This window comes from Geotrypetes seraphini, chromosome 19 (genome assembly GCF_902459505.1).
Source record: "Geotrypetes seraphini chromosome 19, aGeoSer1.1, whole genome shotgun sequence".
In the NCBI taxonomy this organism is placed as follows: domain Eukaryota; kingdom Metazoa; phylum Chordata; class Amphibia; order Gymnophiona; family Dermophiidae; genus Geotrypetes; species Geotrypetes seraphini.
Genome location: NC_047102.1, coordinates 30,336,038 through 30,355,997, shown reverse-complemented (window position 1 = coordinate 30,355,997; position 19,960 = coordinate 30,336,038). Strand labels below are relative to the sequence as shown.

The following is a 19,960-nucleotide window of genomic DNA, read 5'->3' as shown; positions in this document are numbered from 1 at the left end:
CCTTGAATGTTTATTCTAACATTCCTAAGGCAGAGAGTTTAAAATGTTAACTTAAAATACGATGCTTGTTCACAATGAAAAGTATCTAGGTGCCTCAATGTTAGGCTACACTGGCCTTGTCCCCAGTAAGCAAGTTCTACAGAACAACAGATAAGATCAAAACTCATGTAATTTACAAAGGAATGGACCATCAGTATAAATAGTCTGGATAAATTAAGTAAACTTGATTACTAATGCAGTGATTCTAGGACAAATATCTGCCCAACTTAAAAACTTTGTGCATGCCAAAGCCATGCAGAAATACATCCAGATGTATCTTGTTTTACCTGCTCGTCTAGGGCCCACATGATGGGTGAGGGTCACAGACGATGACCTTTGCTTTGGGATTGTCAGAAGGTTTGAACTGAAAGGCCCATTTGGATATGATCCTTGGCTATACCATAAAATTAAAGAATACACAAAAATTTAATGAAAACTAAACAATGTGTTATTATAAAGCTTTTCTACACAAAGCATAGCTAAATATTGGCATTACGAAGAGAGCACCATACCATATAGGCAATTACACATACAGTATATGATGCAATCTTGGAACATGATACCACACTACTTACCATACCAATAATCTGAAAAATGGTTTTATAATTACGGTCGCATCTTAGTCACATACATGATAAAATACATGATTAATCCAACAATATTGCTAACCATTTTATCTGCTACTTTCAACCTTACAGCGTGATAAGCAGTAGTAGAAGTCTTCTGCTCCACTGTTGACAGTGTGTACAATCAAAGCATATAAAATGAATGAGATATACAATACACAATTTATTCTATATGACTTTGCCATTTTCAGGACATAGACTGTAGAAGTCTGCCCGACACTAGCCTTTCTGTTCAACTACTGGATTTGCTGTTGAAGCCCACTCCAAACAGAAGGTCATTTAAATTTTGTTTTGATTCAATTTCATTTTCTATGTAAGGATCCTCTGTCAACTGACACATCTTTGAATTCCATCACTCTTTTTGCCTCCATAACCTCTACCAGTAATTTTCTACTCTTCTAAAACAAATAGATTAATCTGAGCAAAATGAAGGCATTTCATTTATTTGGAACTATACAGTAGCCTTTGGTATTGCTGATGAGATGTCTGCCGCCCCCTCTTTACTGTTTGACTATTGTATTGTTTTTCTTCTCTTGCCTTTTCATTGGTAGCTCAAGAGACGTTATATTCAGGTACACAAGATATTTCTCTATCTTTAGCCAACTTAAAATCCAAGTTTAAACCTGAGGAAATGGAGAGTCAAGTGATTTGTCCAAGGCCACAAAGAATTTGAAACAACGGTCGCCTGGTTTTCAACCTGCTGCTCTAAACTCTAGACCAGTGGTTTTCAACCTTTTTCCACCTATGGACCGGCAGAAATAAAATAATTATTCTGTGGATCGGCATCGGTCCGTGGACCAGCGGTTGAAGAACACTGGGCTAAGTCGTGGGCCAGACCCCGCCCATCTCTACCCAATCTCCACCCCAGACCCGCCCCCATAATAGTATTAATTGCACCTTGCACTTACAGTGCCTCATCTGGAAGCCTTCTCTCTGACGTTGCAACATCAGAGAGAAGGCTTCCGGTTCAGGCGCAGGATGCCCGTAGGAGCCACGGCCCGTGGCTTTGTGCACTGAATCAGTTAGGAAGAGGGAGCTGGCTTGAAGATAACGCCGCATTGATTGCACCGTGGACTGGCGGTTGAAGAACACTGTTTTGGGCCTGATGCACTTGCTGGCCCTGTGAACCAGCAGGAAATTTCTGTGGACCGGCACTGGTCCATGGACCGGCGGTTGAAGAACACTGCTCTAGACTATACACGTATCGACTATTCAGATGATCTTATGGTTTCTAAGCTTGAGGGCTCCAGTATATAATCCACTTCTGCCCCAAACTGTATTTTGCTTCTTACATAAAACCAAAAGGGAAGCACCTTCTTTCAAAGCCCTGACAAGTGCTTCTTGTTTCGAATGAAAAAAAACCCGCTGCAATTGTGCCAGTTCTTCCTCCTGATGCAGCATTTTTGTCACACAAAAGAAGAAGCTCTTATTGGGGCTTTAAAAGAAGGTTTTGGATAAGCAGCAAAATGCAGTTCGGCACTGATGGGATGCTATGGAACCATCGGAAGTGGACAGCATTTGAAGCGTTCGACAATGTGAAGTTAAGTACCGCTAAGTTTTGTTGAATGTGATTTGAAAAGATCGGAGTGGATTTTGGGAACTGACCTTATTGTTTTTAGTTTTTTTTCTGGCACGGTGAATTGATTTTTTTAAACCTTCTTTTGGATAAGTTAAGATTGGTGATTATGGTTTCCAACAATGAGGCTTTTGGGAACAGATATTTTCTTCCTTATTGATGAGTTTTATTTTTACTCTGCTCTTGTATTCCTGTTGTTTTAAAGCCTTAGCTATTTCTGGGCAAGGATCTAAAGCTCTGCCCGGTACTGTTCTTAGATTCCAACTACTGAAGTCTCCATCAAAGTTCACTCCAGTCCATCTAAACAGAAGCCTCTCCACTCTTTTAATGATATTTTCCCCCTCTCTCTACCTCACTTCTTGCTTTCTGTAATTCGCTGATTGTCCAGCCTTCTTCGAATGTGAACCGCCTAGAAGTCTTTCGACTATGGCGGTATAGAATAATAAAGTTATTATTATTATTATCTATACCCTCTCAGCCATTGAAGCCCTCCCCAGTCCATCCTCCCCCAAACGGCCATATACAGACACAGACCGTGCAAGTCTGCCTCAGTTCTTCATTATTTACTATTATTTTCTGATTCTAGATCCTCTGTGTTCATCCCACACTTTTTTGAATTCTGTCACCATTTTCCTCTCCACCACCTCTCTTGGGAGCGCATGCAAGGCCATGCATTTGGGCTGCAAAACCCCAAGGGAACGGTATAGTTTAGGGGGTGAAAAACTTATGTGCACGACAGAAGAGTGGGACTTGGGTGTGATTGTATATGATGATCTTAAGGTGGCTAAACAGGTTGAAAAGGTGATGGCAAAAGCTAGAAGGATGCTAGGTTGCACAGGAAGAGGTATGGCCAGTAGGAAAATGGAGATATTGATCCCCTGTAAATACTTTGGTGAGACCTCATTTAGAATATTGTGTACAATTCTGGAGGCCGCACCTTCAAAAAGATATAAAAAGGATAGAGTCGCTCCAGAGGAAGGCTACTAAAATGGTGTGTGGTCTTCATCATAAGGCGTATGGGGACAGACTTAAAGATCGCAATCTGAATACTTTGGAGGAAAGGTGGGAGAGGGGAGATATGATAGAGATGTTTAAATACCTATGTAATGTAAATGCGCATGAGTCGAGTCTCTTTCATTTGAAAGGGCATAGGATGAAGTTAAGAGGTGATAGGCTCTGGAGTAATCTAAGGAAATACCTTTTTACAGAAAGGGTGGTAGATGCAAGGAACAGTCTCCCGGAAGAGTTGGTGGAGACAGAGACTGTGTCTGAATTCAAGAGGGTCTAGGATAGGCACGTGGGATCTCTGAGAGAGATAGAGATAATTGTTACTGCGGATGGGCAAACTAGATGGGCCATTTGGCCTTTATCTGTCATCATGTTTCTATAGAAAGATTGAGAAGCATTAATCGAGGAGTATTCAAATCAGCTCAACTATTATACTTGGACACAAGTGGGAGCTATTTAACTTTGTTTCATTTTGTTATTTGGTTTTATTATGTTTTTATATTTACTAATTGTATGTTCTTATGGTGAGTTACCATGAGCAAATCTGGATTAAAAATTAAAACTACAGGCTTTATAAAGGCAATTTTTGGACATAAAGCTAATTTGAGTTTGCTATGAAAAGGGGTGTTGAAACTATTGCAGTAAAGACTTTTTGGTGTCTTACTTTGAATACATTTATAAATATGTCTATATAATTAAAGAAAATTGTATAAAAGGGAAAAGTATAGTGCAGCTAGCACGCAGAGCTGGCAGTAAATGGCTTAGCAGTTAGGTATATGCTGGGCATGGTATACCTAGCACTAGACATGTCAGCATGGTAGTGCAGCAGTCTAGGAACAGTGGAGTCAAAGATAAGGGCCACATATGATGGTCCGAGTTCACTTGGCCTGGTAGGAGCTGGGTTCAAAAAACACCAGTAATGGTCCATTCTCCACCATTTTGCTCCCAGGGTTGTGGAGTCGGTGTACATAAAACCTTCAACTTCAACTCTGACTTAGACTCCCATAGATACGATATCTCCACTTTGACTTCAACTCTTATTTATATATCTATATAAGTGTTGTACTACATGTTAATCATTTTTGGTCAGCTATTATGGATATGGCACTTGTGTTCTGTGTTCTGCAGCATTTTGTAGTAATTTGGCCTGTTCAGTTGTCTTGATAGTGGAGGGGGACAGGAGACAGGGGTTTGGTTGATCCTTGTTCTGTATTTGTGATTTATAACATTAACAGTTGTACAGAATATTGTTTCTTGTTATACTTTAATAAAACGATTTTAATATAAAATCATAACTATTCGAGGCTTGTGTGGATGGGATCAGACAGAGGTCGCAGGGATGAGGACAAACTCTGTCCCTGTGTCATTCAATAGATGCCACTTTCACTAATATAAAAATTATAAAATATATTACATTTTGTAATCAAAGAACTTGATATCAAAATATATTCTAAAAGTAAAACATATCCTGAAAAAAGGGTTAATCAAATTATTATCTGTGAACAATGTCGACACATTTAAGCATTATAATCACCAACTCCGACTTCAGTAACCCAAAAATTGCTTCTGACTCCACAGCCCTGCTTGCTACTCTCCCTCAGGGTTACCAGTGATTCTCTCCCACCCTCCATATCAACCTTAATATGTTGGTTATGTTATGTAGTTAGTGAAATGCTGTTAGGATGAAATTCTTTTACATGATCTGTTCTGTTGCAGTGTTGTGGGGTGGCAGTACTCAAGACCGTGGAAGGAATGGGATAAGTTAATACTGTGATTGCTGACTGAAGCCAGTAAAATTCCCCTTGGCATGGAGTTAGTGACCTAAACGGCTGGAGAGCTTACTAGAATGAAATGGACCGCCGTCTCAATGACACTGAAGCCCATTGCTGCTTAGATGGCGGTAAGCTAATAGTTGAGCTTCCTCATACAAGCTTTGGTATGTAAGATAAATTGTTACATTATTATTAATAAAGCTGCAGCCCAATTTTCATCCAGTTAAAGCAATAAGATCGACATTGTTCATCTGTGAAGAAGTGAGGTCTGGCAAGTCAAGGGGGTGAGCAGTTTAGCCTTTTGTAATTTTTCAGAATTTATTTTGATGAATAAAAGCATGTATTTATTTGTATACATAAACTTTATTACCAATTTTACCACAATGCCTCAAAGCAAGTTACAACGAACCTTATAAATAAGGTGAAATTTGGTCTTACCTGATCATTTCCTTTCCTTGATTCCTGTGGGATTAATGGATATGTATGAAAATAGATAAATGGTTCAAAAGTTATTGGTTGGAGAGGTAAAAAAACAGACACAAATCAATATTCAAAGTGATTTAACTGGCTAGAAATGGGTCCTGGCCTGTTAAATCATCTGTTCAGGGCTAACTGGACATTTTGAGCAGCACTTAAGTGGTTAGTATTGAAGTCAAAACTGGCTATTTTGAGGGCGATCCAGGAAAGTAGTCAATTAAGTACTAATATTCAGAACTTAACCGGCCAGGTTAACCACATAAATAGAACTGCAAAATGTCAGTACTGATCCGCCTTGAACTGCAAGGTAATGGCGGAATAAAAATCACTAATGTAATGTAATATCGCACTCAACTGAGTACATGCTAGCCAGCTCCGCAAACCCAGAAAGTCAATGCCGAAGCCCAAACACAAGCTAGCATTGAATTTCTGGGTTTAACGCCAACAACCGTCAGCAAACTGCTGTGAGCTGCCAGCTGAATATTAGACCCACAGACTTTTAGAAGACCAATCAATCCATAAGATAGAATGCTAAAAAGTTTAATTGTCTTGCTTCACAGGCTATGTTAGTGGGACATGAGCATGATGAGAGGTATGTCAATATATGAAACATTTAGTTTTGTTTTACCTTGCAGCATTATATTCTTGGTGAGATCTTTTGCCATTATTGCGATCCCATCGTGAAGGCACAGGATCAAGTGGTGGCAGACCTGCGGTTCCTGAGCTTCGTCTTAACTGGGGTGTTGGCAAACTACTTCTGCTGTTTAAACCCTGTAAAACAATCAAAAGTGGGTGATTTGCCTTAATGGTCATATGCAATTCTATTATAATTCCTATTATATTTTGCTAATTAATAAAAACATTGAGAGTTAATTCTGATAATGGTAGATCATCAGGGGTCTAACAAAATCTGAAATATACATATGTAATGTAATCTAGTCAATTAAATGAATACATAACATCGTAAAAAGGGTTCTAAAAGCAAATAGTCTAGTGAAACCATCAGTGGTATCCATACCCTTCTCCTCCACTCCCAATTATCGACTTCGTTTCCTGTTTATCTTGTCTGTTTAGATTATAAGCTCTTTCGAGCAGGGACCATCTCCTTTGTGAATCTGTACAGTGCTGTGTACATATGGTAGAATTCTAGAAATAACACTGGCCAGAACTCATTTTGGTGCCTCAAATGTTAGACCTCTTTCTGGGTATATTTGACTTGCTGATTCTAAAAATGACACCAGATTTCTTCTATCAGCTCTACAGAACATGTGCCATATACCACTCTTCACTCTGCTTGCCCATTAAAAAAAATCAGGATATTTTAATGTAGTATTTAAATTAATATCTTTTAAGTATTAAAGAAACATATTAAAAATTAAAAGAAAAGTGTACAATATGAAAATCTACTTATTTCATATCAAAAACACAAGTTTATGATACAAACTTTCTAGTCATTCGACACACAAGAAGCTCCTTTTGTAAGACTTCCTAGAGTGGGATCTGCCAGGACAATCCCGCATAAGATTCCAACGATAGACTGCCATCATGTGTGCATCCCATCTTCCTTGGTTTCTGGCTTCCATTGTTTTTATGTCCTGGTGAAATCTTCGCTTAAGTCACCAAAGTTCTCTGGAAAGCAATGTAAGTGACTGTGCAGATAATGGACTTTAACACTGATGTAGGATAGGATTGATTAGTATGTTTTATGCAATCTCATTTTATATGTATGTATGTAGTTGTTATAGTGTTGGTCTTGATGTGTTTTGTACGATAAATGTTACATTTTATTTTGTATGTTAACATGTAACTCACCCTGGATATGGGCGGGCGATAAATAAACAAACAAATTCATGTTACAGCCAAGCCTATTGAAATGAAATAGCATATCCTCTACTAATTGTATGTAGTTGTCTGCCTTTCTGTTGCCAAGAAAGTTTTTCACAAGAAAAATTGAGACCAGGCACATGAAATGTGGGTCATTTATAAGTTGTCTGATCTGTGGACCATTGAAAATTCCTGCCTTCAGTTTTTCTATGGTAAATCCAGGTAACATATGTGCTATGTATTCAATGCATGAACCATCTTTACTCAAAGCCTTTACAAATTGTTTCATCAGGCCTAGCTTTATATAGTGGTGGCAGTATGATTCTCTCTCGTGCTATCAAAGGTTCATTAATTACATTTTGTCCTCCAACTACCATATATTTTCTTGGAGGCCAAATCTTTTTTTGCCCAATGTTCATGTTTGGTTCTACTATCCCGAAGGCAAAAAAAGCAAAGATACTTTGTATAGCCACTTTATTGACCAAGAAAAAATTAACCATCTTCAAGTCTACACAAATCACCCATTAATGTTCTTGGTTAATTTATCTTTTCAAAGACTAAAGAATGGCCTTGTACTCTTCTTTCATCCCGGTGGAGTGACCAATTGGAATAGAACCATATTTGTTGCCATTATTTAAAAGAAAACAATTCAAACTACCTTTTGAACTGTCGATGAAAAGACATTACTCACTTGGAGAAGCTGCCATACAGCGAAAGATTAGAGAAACTGGGCCTCTTCTCCCTGAACAGAGGAGGTTGAGAGGGGACATGATCGAAACATTCAAGGTACTGAAGGGGATAGAGACTTAGTAGATAAGGACAAGTTGTTCACCCTCTCCAAGGTAGGGAGAACAAGAGGACACTCTCTAAAGTTGAAAGGGGATAGATTCCGTACAAACATAAGGAAGTTCTTCTTCACCCAGAGAGTGGTAGAAAGCTGGAACGCTCTTCCAGAGGCTGTTATAGGGGAAAACAACCTCTAAGGATTCAAGACAAAGTTAGACAAGTTTCTGCTGAACAAGAACGTGCGCTGGTAGGGCTAGTCTCAGTTAGGATGCTGGTCTTAGACCAGAGGGACCACTGGTCTGACTCAGCAGTGGCAATTCTTATGTTCTTATTCTAAAGACTCATTTTATTCAGGTTTCCGATGTTATTGCAGAATACTAAGTTGTTGTCTTCGATATAGAATGGCAAGTCCTTTTCTCTCCTTCAATAAAATGTAATTTTTGTTCCAGGTTGAAGTACATTCTTTTCCTTTAGTCTGGAGGCAAGCAATTCAGGAGACTCCTTGGAATGACTTAAGTCCCTGATCAGATCATTCAATTCATTTTGGTCAAAATGTTCACAATGTGAAATTGTTTGAGGATCACTGTCACTGCCCCTACTTTCTTTACCTTGTGCGATATCAGACATCCTGAGAGCTGTAGTAGTTCGTGGAAAGGTGGAACGTGTACAAGATCCAAGTATGGAACAGGTCTCTTGGTTGAAGGTAGATCAGGGTAAGACCACTTGTCATGATTATTTTGATTGATGCCTATGATATTAACAATACAAAAATAACAGTCATCGAAGTGGTTTTTTTGTTCCCTCCAAACCATTGGAACTTCAAATTTCAGACAGCTTCTCTTTCCATTTTTCCACTGGTGCAAATGCTCCGTACAAGTTTTGCATACAATATGAGGATCCCATGGCTTATCTTGATCTCCAAACTTGACACCAAAATAATCTACATATGCCCTTTTTACAAACTTAGAAATAGGTTTTCTACTTGCTTACAGTGTGTACAAATATAGCAAAATATGTTGGGATGATTCAAGCAGCTCTGTCTTGAAGTAGCCATAACCTCTATGGTGTTTGATCTGCAAAAATGAAATGATATGAGTGGGAATATATACACACCTCCTATACGATCAATAACTATTATACAGTTAAGCTACCTACTTTTTACAATCCAATGTTTTGGATGTAAAACTACAGTTGGAAATATGTAAACACTCTCACTATATTTGCTAACTTGTACGCAAAAAACACAAACCAGGTAACAGAAGACAAAGTTGAAAATCCCGTTAGAATTTAAATCTATGTGCAACTTATTTAAACAGATCAGGTTGAGAAACCTTTGAAATACAAATTTATGTAATCTAAGGAAACCATGTTTACCATTTAAATTTGTTTGTACACAATTATGTAATATAACAGAACAAAGACGATTTTGTCATTTGAGCTTTACATTTCTATGCCAGTATACATTATAGGAAAGGAAGTAGATGAATAGTTGTGAAACAAAGGTCATACACACACAAAAAAATGTGGGCAATTTAAATACATAAATGTCCCATTCAAAAAAAGAAAGCTTGTTATGATATCCCGATTCTGCAGAAGAGATCTTTTAAATACCGGTAAAAAAATTAATAAACTCAACCCTATCTAAGAAACTAGAGCTGATGCGTTCTATCCAATGCAATTTTCTGAATCAGCATCCCAAATAACCTCAGAAACAAGTCAAAAAAACCCAAGGCACCAAGAAAAAAAAATTTTGTTGGCCTGTGTAATTAATAGTAAAGGTAGTAAATGCTGAACCACACTATTTGCTTTTAGAACCCTTTTCTATCTTGTTGGGTATTTTTGACAAATTGACCACTTCAGTTTGCTAACAAATAACAGGCACCATTAATAGCAGAAATAAAAGCTTCTAATTGATTCCTATAGTCAACAGTGCGTTCTTGTTTTCCCCTCTTTCTTGAGGAGCTATTCTAGTTTAAAAATAAACAGTGCGTTCTTGTTTTTCCCTCTTTCTTGAGGAGCTATTCTAGTTTAAAAATAGTCTTAGGTCTGCATTCACTGGTTGTCAGAGATCTCCCCACCCATTTTTAATAATATATCTAGAGACAATGGGGTGGGTTAAAAATGTTAATGACTATATGTTCACCTTGAAGAACTAACAAAGGAATGCAATCAAATCAAAAAGTGTGGGATATAAAGTACATTGATATTTATTTGAATCCATTCTTCTTTCCACCTGCACAATATTTTCTGTGTTACGACTTGCTGCACAACTCCAAATTATGATAGATCCACCCTTTGCTTAACATCTGGCAGGGTATTCTTTTCTATAAACGCTTCTTCCTTTTATCTCTACATGTTTCTTGTGTGCTTGTGGCCAAGCAATTCAATATTTGTTTCATCAGTTCAAAACACTTTGCTCCATATATGGGTAACATCATCCGATGGAACCAGAGCAGGAACTTTCCTCCAGCACCTTCCAGAACTTTTGAGGTGGTCTCATTGTGCATTTGCACTTATACCCACTTCCTGTTATTGCACAAAATCCCCTCACTTCACTGCTAGCTTTTAGAATACAAATCCTTGGGGAGGAGGGAAGGTTGTGAGGGTTCTTATCCTGGTACAGGTAAGTAAATATTTTCTCCAAAGAGAAGCAGGATAAATGAATCCTCACATATGGAACTCCCTGGCTAGAGGCTACCTTCAACAGAAAAAGAGAGATCAAAACCATTTATTCATTTGCATATTTCAGCGCTATTGGGTTCTGTCAGCAGCAAACCTTATTTAGAAAACTTATTTATTTTTGAGAAGCAGGCTGGAAATGAAAGAATGGGCCTAGGGGGATTACATCGAGGCAACCTAGTCTCAGCAGTGAAGACGTGGACAAATCCACTCTCTTCTTCTGATGGGATTCAGATGATGACCAATCCTGATGGCCTCTATCAATGATTGATATTGAAAGTGATCAAGATACTCTCGCTGTTGATATATCCACAGTGTCCATGGGGTCATGGTTGTATTAGGGCATCCAGCTCAGTTGAGTTCATCACCTTCCTTTGACTGAACAAGTAAGGTCACTTTGTATTGCAAAGAGTTGCCATAAATTTGACCATCAGAACTCACCAGTGTTCCATCATGATAAACAAAGGCTATTGGGACAAGCTCCCACTTCTCTATTGTGAAAGATTGCTTGAACACTGCACTTACAATGTGAGCTTCCAAAAATACTAGCAGATGTTGCTCTGCTCAAGCACATAGCTCATCAACTTCCAGGAACTCCACTGCACTCTTAATTTCTCCTTGCTTGGCATACAACACTGCAATCATATTGTCAGATATCACCACTGACCCCAAATTAGTGGGGAAAAGTACACTAAAGATAGACCACTCAGATTCCTGGTTCAACCAGTATCCCTGAACCATCTTCTCAGCTATTTAGGCCTGCATCTGTGATTACTAGAAACCAATCTGGATCCAGAGATCAACTGGTCTTCCTGAACAGTTCACCATGTCAGTTGCCTCCTGAGCAATGCTGAGAGAATGAGTCATGGATCAGAGTTCAGACTGCAGGGACCAGGAAAACAAGGCAGCTTATTTCATTCCTGAGAAACACAAGAATGACATGCTGTGGTTTGTACTACTTATGATTGCACATATCATACTCTTACTGTTGTGGGAAGAATTTTGGATATATATATTTGCTTTTCTTAACCCTTGAAGCAGGCACATGCCAAAACACAAGCCATGTGAGGTCTTTCAATAATATCTTTCCAGAGCATTTGAATCCACGTTATTCCACCTGAGGCCCTCTATACTATTTCTTTCCTTCTTGGTTTTTTGTGGTACTGTTTTCCCTCTGTCATTTCTTTATTAAATATAACTTGGCAAAATTCACCACCCAAACTAGGCTCTGCAAAGAGAAAGAGACCATGCAATTCATTGCCACCTGAGCCTCCTGAAACATGATGGATCTTATAAGCCAATCTTCCGAGAAACAACCATCATGATCATAACTTTAGAAAAAGTCTAGATGGCTGGTACTAAACCAAAAGGAGGGTAACTGGAACTGAAAGAGACTGTTCAGGACAGAGAAGCAAAGGGAGCACTTATGAAAGTCCCAAAAGAAACAGAAACATGATGGCCGATAAAGGCCAAATGTGCCCATCCAGTCTGCCCATCTGCAGCTTCCACTATCTCCTCCTCTCCCTAAAAGATCCCATGTTCCTGTCCCACACTTTCTTGAATTCAGATACAATCTTTGTCTTCACCACCTTTACTAGGAGACTATTCCACGCATCTACCATTCTTTCTGTAAAAAAGTATTTCCTTAGATTATTCCTGAGCCTATCACCTCTTAACTTCATCCTATGCCCTCTCATTCCGGAGCTTCTTTTCAAATGAAAGACACACATCTCATGTGCATTTTCAATTTTTTTTTTTGTTTAGTAAGGGAAAATTATATCTGCATCTTTTTAGTGGAAGATTCCTCACCAACTAAAGGAAATGTTTTGCTTAAATACAACGGCCTTAAATCTTTATTAAGTAGAATTGCACATTTGAAAACAGCAGCATATATTTATAAGCATTCTGGCTAACCTTGTGTGATTTTCTATCTCCTCTTTCTATTGAGTTCTCCATTTCAGCACAAGGATAAAATCCTGGAAATGGTGTAAATGGGTTTACTTTGGGTTTACATGAACCTGAGAAAGCACAGATCAAGCTGTTAATGCTACGAAGTGAAGAAACCACTTGTGGGGGAAGAGATGTGTCGATGAGGAGATCCGATACCAAGTTGCGAGCCTCATTTATAACAGAAAGATCTCCATTTCCGCTTCCAGCATTCTAGAAAAAAACAAAAGAAAATCGCACAGCATTAATAATTTAAACTGTAAGATTCTTCTTACCTTTTGAGTAAGTACGATGCTTATAGGGTACATTTTTGCATGTGCTGGGCAATTCGCTAAAGTACATGCTGACAGTAGTGTGTAAATTACACATACATTTAATTAGAATATAATAGAATATATGGGCATACATACATGCATAAACTATGAAATTCTGCCTAACCACTATTCTGTAAGAATATGTGTCTTACATAGTGTGTATTTTTTTATTTTTATATTGAAAAGCCTACGTAGACTAGGTGGATTACAAAAGTAACATCCATAATTAAAACAATCACAAAACAACATATATAAGGTGTTTCTTATTCAAGCTTAAACAAATGTGATCATTTAAGGCCCCTTTTGCAAAGTCACGGAAGCAGTAAAAACACTGAAGCTCAGTCAATTCCTAAGGGCTTTGGTGCATTTACAGTGGCTTTGTAAAAGGAGCCCCTACTGCTGTAAATATGGGACCTAGATTTTGAAACTAGACCTCAAGTGCTAAAACATCTCTACTCTCAATAATTCTCAAGTTCTATATTCACTCATAGATCAAGACTCTCACTGTAACTACAATGTATATCCATGAATCTTATTGTAATCCTTGTTGAAATTTGCAGGGTTTAAGAAATTGTATGGTATAGTATGTTCAAATAAATATGTCTTTGGGTCATTCTTAAAAATTAGAATGTTAAACTCCAATCCCAGGGCAATTGCAAATCTATTCCATTCTTCTGGAATCATAACAGAAAAAGAATACAATCATGTCTCCGTGAAATTAATAGATGAAATAACAAGCTAGTGCATGCCTTCTGAATATAAGTGATTTGTAGAGCTTCTATGTGGTTTGTAGAGCTTCATAATAGTAGACAGATCTCAATCTGTATACTTTGGAGGAAAGGCGGGAGAGGGGAGATATGATAGAGATGTTTAAATGGTGTCAGGTCAAAAGCGCGCCGGGACAAAGGCGCGCCCAGACAATTGAGCGCAGCGTGCGCCGCTCTACATTACTGTTTTTAGCGCTCCGACGGGGGGGCGTGGGGGGGAACCCCCCCCCACATTACTTAATAGACATCGCGCCGCATTGTGGGGGTGTTGTGGGAGGTGTGGGGGGTTGTAACCCCCCACATTTTACTGAAAACTTCACTTTTTCCCTGTTTTTAGGGAAAAAGTTCAGTTTACAGTAAAATGTGGAGGGTTACAACCCCCCAAACCCCCCATAACGCCGGCGCGATGTCTATTAAGTTAACTGGGGGGGTTCCCCCAACAAAACCCCCCATCGGAACCCCTAAAAACTGTAATTTAGAGCGGCGCGCGCTGTGCTCAATTGTCGGCGCGCGCTTTTGTCTTTCGCGCCGTTGTCTATGAACCGTTTAAATACCTATGTAATGCGAATAAGACGAGTCTCTTTCATTTGAAAGGAAACTCTGCAATGAGAGGGCATAGGATGAAGTTAAGAAGTGATAGGCTCCGGAGTAATCTAAGGCAATACTTTTTTACAGAAAGGGTGGTAGATGCATGGAACAGTCTCCCAAAAGAGCCTGGGATAGGCACATGGGATCTCTTGGAGAGAGAAAGAGAAAATGGTTACTGCGGATGGGCAGACTAGATGGGCCATTTGGCCTTTATCTGCCATCATGTTTCTATGTTTCTAAATAGTACAATGCACCATGTTATGCTTTCGGTATCAGCATTAACGGTTTTGAAGTTATTCTTGTAAAGCACAGGCAACCAATGCAGAGACTGAAGAATGGATGTATGTAAAATGTGGTAGGTGTCACAGAAGCAGAGATAGAGCAGAACTTAGAAAACACTATAAGTTACGTATCTCCGGCACTTAGGCATGAACACTTACACCACTGCTATGGCTGGTGTAGGTGCATGCACCTTATAGGCATATATTTTTGTTGTTATGCTTTATGAAGGAAAGTAGACAACTATGTTGACATAAGAAACAAATATTTTATTAATATATCGTACAAGCCTTTCGGGTCTATGCAGTTTACAAAAGAAGCAAAACTGACCAAGGTCAGCAAGCTACAATATGACTTACAAAGAGGTAGAGATGACATACAGCTGCCACAAAACTTGGAAACAGCGGTAAACAGTAATGTTATAGGGGTTGGCAGCCGAGATTTACATGGGGGTAGAGATGATCAGTGTCAGTGAGCTATGTCATAATTGGCAAGCAAGGTTAGCAGTTAAGGTCCAAGAGTAACTAAGAAGGACTGCTAAATTTTGAGAATAGGTATGTTTTTAGGAGCAAGTGCATGTAGGAGGTTGGTTCAGTTCTAGGTCTTTGGAGGCAACTTGGTATGATAGTAGTCTGCTGATGAACCTTTTCTGATTGCAGCCTTTAATTGAGGGGAAGGTGAAGAATGAATGCTGACGCATGGATTGACCAGGTAGTCCAGAAAATATGAATGGGTTAGTAAGGTAGTTGGGCAGTAGGCCATATAATGCTTTGTAAAAGAGGCTGCTGAATTTGAAGAGCACTCATCCTTCAATCAGCCAGTGCAGCTTTTGATAAAACATGGTTATGGGCTCGAATATTTTTAGTTTGAAGATTAGTCTGATGGCAGTGTTTTGAATGATGCTTAATTTCCAGAAGTGTCTGCATAATCCCGAAGAACTGCCATCTCCGGATCAGACCTACGGTCCATCAAGTCCGGCGATCCGCACACGCGGAGGCCCAGCCAGGTGTACACCTGGCGTAATTTTAGTCACCCATATCCCTCTATGTCTCTCGTAAGGAGATGTGCATCTAGTTTGCTTTTAAATCCTAGAACGGTGGATTCCGCAATAACCTCCTCTGGGAGAGCATTCCAGGTGTCCACCACTCATTGCAGTAGTCTAGGATGCTCAAGACTAGTGCTTGGACTAGGATTCAGAATGGTGCCAGTTCAAAGTATTTCCTTATGGATCTAAGTTTCCATAGAGTGTTGAAACCTTTGCGTACGACATGATCCACGTGGGCTGACATGGATAGTTGTCTATCTAGGTGGGAAATTGATAATTTCAGCTATACACAAGCCTTCCTCAGGGGACTAGCGAGTACAACACATCGACAAGGTCATTTGCATACACCTCATTAACAAGTATCTCACTAATCCTCTGAGGAAGGCTTGTGCCGAAAGTGAGATCTTAGTTGGGACCACAATAGATGAGTGTTTCTCTTTGTTGGACTAATAAACGTATGTATCATTTGGTTGTTTTAAGATATCTCATTTGTCTCTTTTATAGAGTTATGGACACAAATAACAAATGAGATCCTATTGGAATACAGGTAGCATAAGAACTCTCTGGTCTGAGAGAACCTGACAGGGATATGCACAGAGCAGAAATGTTCTGTTTGAATTTCTTTGCTTTGCTCCCCTCCAACACACACTTTTATTTTAGCTTTTGTAAGCCATGCCAGCCCAGAAGTAGTCTTAGCAAGGTTATGTGTCTCTGAATACACAATTTTTTTTTCTTTATTTATTAATAATTTTCAAATAAAATTCACAAGAACATCTTGCTACATGAAACACAGAGAAGGAAAATATTTCAAAAGAAAAAAGAAGAAAAATTCTTACAATATTACCAAATCTTAATCCCCTTTTCTTTGACCACAATTTCAATAAGGGTAGTCAAACATATTAAGGGAGAAATTAATTACATATCATTTGTAGTAAAGCTTAGTGTGAATCGACGACTAATTCAATAAATCCCTTTTTCCATTCATTCCTTGATGATTTTCTTAATATCTAGAAACTGCTTCAAATGTTACATTACATTACATTACATTTGTGATTCCTATTCCGCCTGTGCCTTGCGGTTCTAAGCGGATTACAGTTAAAAGAGATCATGACATTACCGAGAGAATTGTTCTGGAGAATAAAATGAACTCTTCACTAATACATCTATTACAACAGGTTGCTAGACGCCATCGTTTCTCTAGCAACCCCTGCGCTGGAAAGATTACCCTATCAGTGGCTGGGGCTTCTAGCCTCTCCTTCAGCGAGTAAGAATTTAATAGGAGAAACGAGGTAGGATGCCGACAAAAGAGGTAGGCATAAAATTAGTCAGGGACCGCTGATCAGGCAATATGCCTGATGGGCCGCCGCGTGAGCGGACCGCTGGGCTGGATGGACCTCTGGTCTGCCCCGGCGGAGGCGACTACTTATGTACTTAATAACTAAATAGAGTGTTGAGAAGACTAACGAACAATAAAGCAGCGCTTGGTGTTAGATCTGCTATATAGATCCTTTCAATGTTTTAAATAATAATAATAATAACAACTTTATTCTTGTATACCGCATAACCATGGAAGTTCTATGCGGTTAACAGAAGAAGAGACTGTACAATTACAGTGAAGATACAATTTTGTTAATGTTACATTAACATTTTGGACAATGCATTTTTCAATCAAGTTAAATTTACATTTTAGACGATGTATCTACGGAGAAGTTAATTTTTGCAAGTAGGTAATATATTCGGAGTAGTTATGTTTGCTATGAGTTTACTACAGCAGAGTTACAAATGGAAGAGTTACATACGGCAGTAAAGAGTCTGGGGAGGTTCGGGGTCAGAGGAGGATGAGGATATAATAACTTGGATATTATATTGAATTTGAACGCCTCTGGGTATTAATATTCTCAGTGTGGTAAAAGAGATCTGGTTTTTATTGAGCTTTTTAGAGCCTCGACCCTGATGAAGGCGGATTGAAACGTGATCATGTCGGGAGAGCTTTATTTAAGATAAGTGAATAAATATAAGGCTTCTATTTAGCTACATATTTATACAGAAACTTAAACCAAAAAAATATAAAGAAAGAGAGGTCCAATGACGATATTGGTTCAGGCATATAACACTCACAATGCATGAAAGAGGAGCCAGCTGAGGATCGAATGAATTATACTACTGAAATATTAAGGGGTATATTGGTTTATAATGTAAATATTACTGACATCGACATAACTTCTGGCAACCCCAGGGCACTCCAGTCCCTCTTTAATTTAAGCAAACAAAACATATCTATTTCACCATGTTATTGCACAAGTACTTTTAAATATCAACCTCAAAGATTTTACGAACACAATAGGAATCAACCGACCTGATACTGGGGTTTGTACCACTGCTTCAAGTCCCAATCCCAAAGAATCATCTGGAAAAGAAAAGAAATGGCATCAGATTACAAGACTGATGTTAGCCAGATATGTATTTTAGGCTGTCTTTAAAAAAAATATCACATAGCTGAGTGTACATTTTGCTTCTTATACTGAAGCAACATTCTAACTGTAATCTGTGAAGCCGTTTCTATGAACGGATGGCAATACCGTATGCTGCCAGTCAGAAGATTTGGGACCAACATGGTTAGGGCGCATCGAAAGTCATGTATTCAAACCCTTTGGTAAAGGAAGACAAATTTCCCCATGCCCTGTTGATTTAGGGCCAATTTATTTATTTAAAAATTTAATAGCCTGAAAAGCCAACAATTCTATGCGGATTTAGAAATTCAGCATTCTTACATTCCTCACTTTTTCTCATCGATCAATTAAGAGAGGAAAAGTTGATGCAGAAAGCAGAGGAAATGGAGTAAAGCTGAAGATGACGTACAAAAAGGCCTTCAAACTTAAAACACAATAGGTTCCTAAAAACCACATCTTAGGCTGAAATATTTACAACCAATAGTCCGATGACAATAATGTTAATAAGTAGGGTTATGGTTGCAGTACCAAGGCCAGATGCTTTATTTTCACTTTAAAAAAACACCTCATTATTTAGGGCTCCTTTTACTAAGCTGCGATAGCGGTTTTAGCGTGCGCAGAATTGACCCGCGCGCTAGACGCTGGCATTAGTTCTAGCCACGTAGCGTGGATTTCGCGTGCATGGAAATTCTGCACGTGCTAAAAACGCTATCGCAGCTTAGTAAAAGGCGCCCTAAGTGTTCTGGAATACTATACAATCTGTACACATTTTTAAAGCATGACTATATCAAGGAATACCTAGAAGACACTGCAGTAACAGCAAATGTCTAGAGGACATTCCTAGCGTTCTTCCAATCATTAATGCAAGGATTCCCAAACACTGCATAGGATGAATATTTCCAAATCACTGAGATGCCATTCTAATCTGTGCTATCCGTTAGCACAGTGGTCTCAAACTCGCAGCCCTGGAGCCACATGCGGCCCGCCAAGTAGTATTTTGAGGCCCTCGGTATGTTTATCAGAATCACAAAAGTAAAATAAAACCGTTTCTTGATCATATGTCTCTTTAGCTATAAATGACAATATTATTATTAAGACTTAGCCAAATGAAAGATTTATAAACTATAAAGAGTTTTACCTCATCAAAATTGTCATTTCTTTAATAAGACATTAACTATTTTTTTCTGAGGCCCTCCAAGTACCTACAAATCCAAAATGTGGCCCTGCAAAGGGTTTGAGTCTGAGGCCACTGCTTTAGCACATTAGTTTAATCTGATTTTCCTATGCTAATCTTACTACTGATGTAGTAAGATTTTTTTTTTTTTTGTATAGAAAAATCAAACGTAAAACCACCATGCTAAAGGATAGCACAGCTGGCATGCAAAATGCATGCAAAAAAATGTACAAGTGCATCCTGGTTGTTAGCTATGTCCCCCCTTTAAGATGAACACGTGAGAATCGCTCATAGATTTTACATGGTCATTCACAAAAATACTTACAAATCTGGAAAACTGTTGGTTTTTAGAACTTGTCGCTTGCATAAAAATTTTTTTAGAACTTGTTGCTCAAGAGAGAAAAAATTTGCATGCACTTAGCCGATCCTTAGAGGGAGCACTGGTTGTTAGCTCAGTTATATTGGCTTCCTATGAAGAAGCAGGGAATTAAAAAAAAACACATTTTGGCCTTGACTTTTAAAGTTTTAAGACTTCAGGCTCACATATACAATGTCTGCGCTAGGGCAGGTCCCCTTCATTCCCCATGGAGAAGTTTATTGAAGGTCCCA

At 38.7% G+C, this 19,960-nt stretch overlaps 1 protein-coding gene across 1 annotated transcript in view; it reads right to left on the bottom strand.

Annotated features, from left to right (window-relative positions):
- Nucleotides 1-19,960, bottom strand: part of PDE3B (phosphodiesterase 3B) — a 170,965-nt gene that overhangs the window by 36,856 nt on the left and 114,149 nt on the right. Inside the window, exons 2-6 of the mRNA XM_033928190.1 lie at nucleotides 18,084-18,134; nucleotides 12,702-12,947; nucleotides 6,127-6,269; nucleotides 5,460-5,483; nucleotides 327-433 (exon numbers count right to left, since the gene is read on the bottom strand). Of these exons, the coding sequence (XP_033784081.1) occupies nucleotides 327-433; nucleotides 5,460-5,483; nucleotides 6,127-6,269; nucleotides 12,702-12,947; nucleotides 18,084-18,134 (571 nt within the window). The remainder of the gene's footprint in view (nucleotides 1-326; nucleotides 434-5,459; nucleotides 5,484-6,126; nucleotides 6,270-12,701; nucleotides 12,948-18,083; nucleotides 18,135-19,960) is intronic.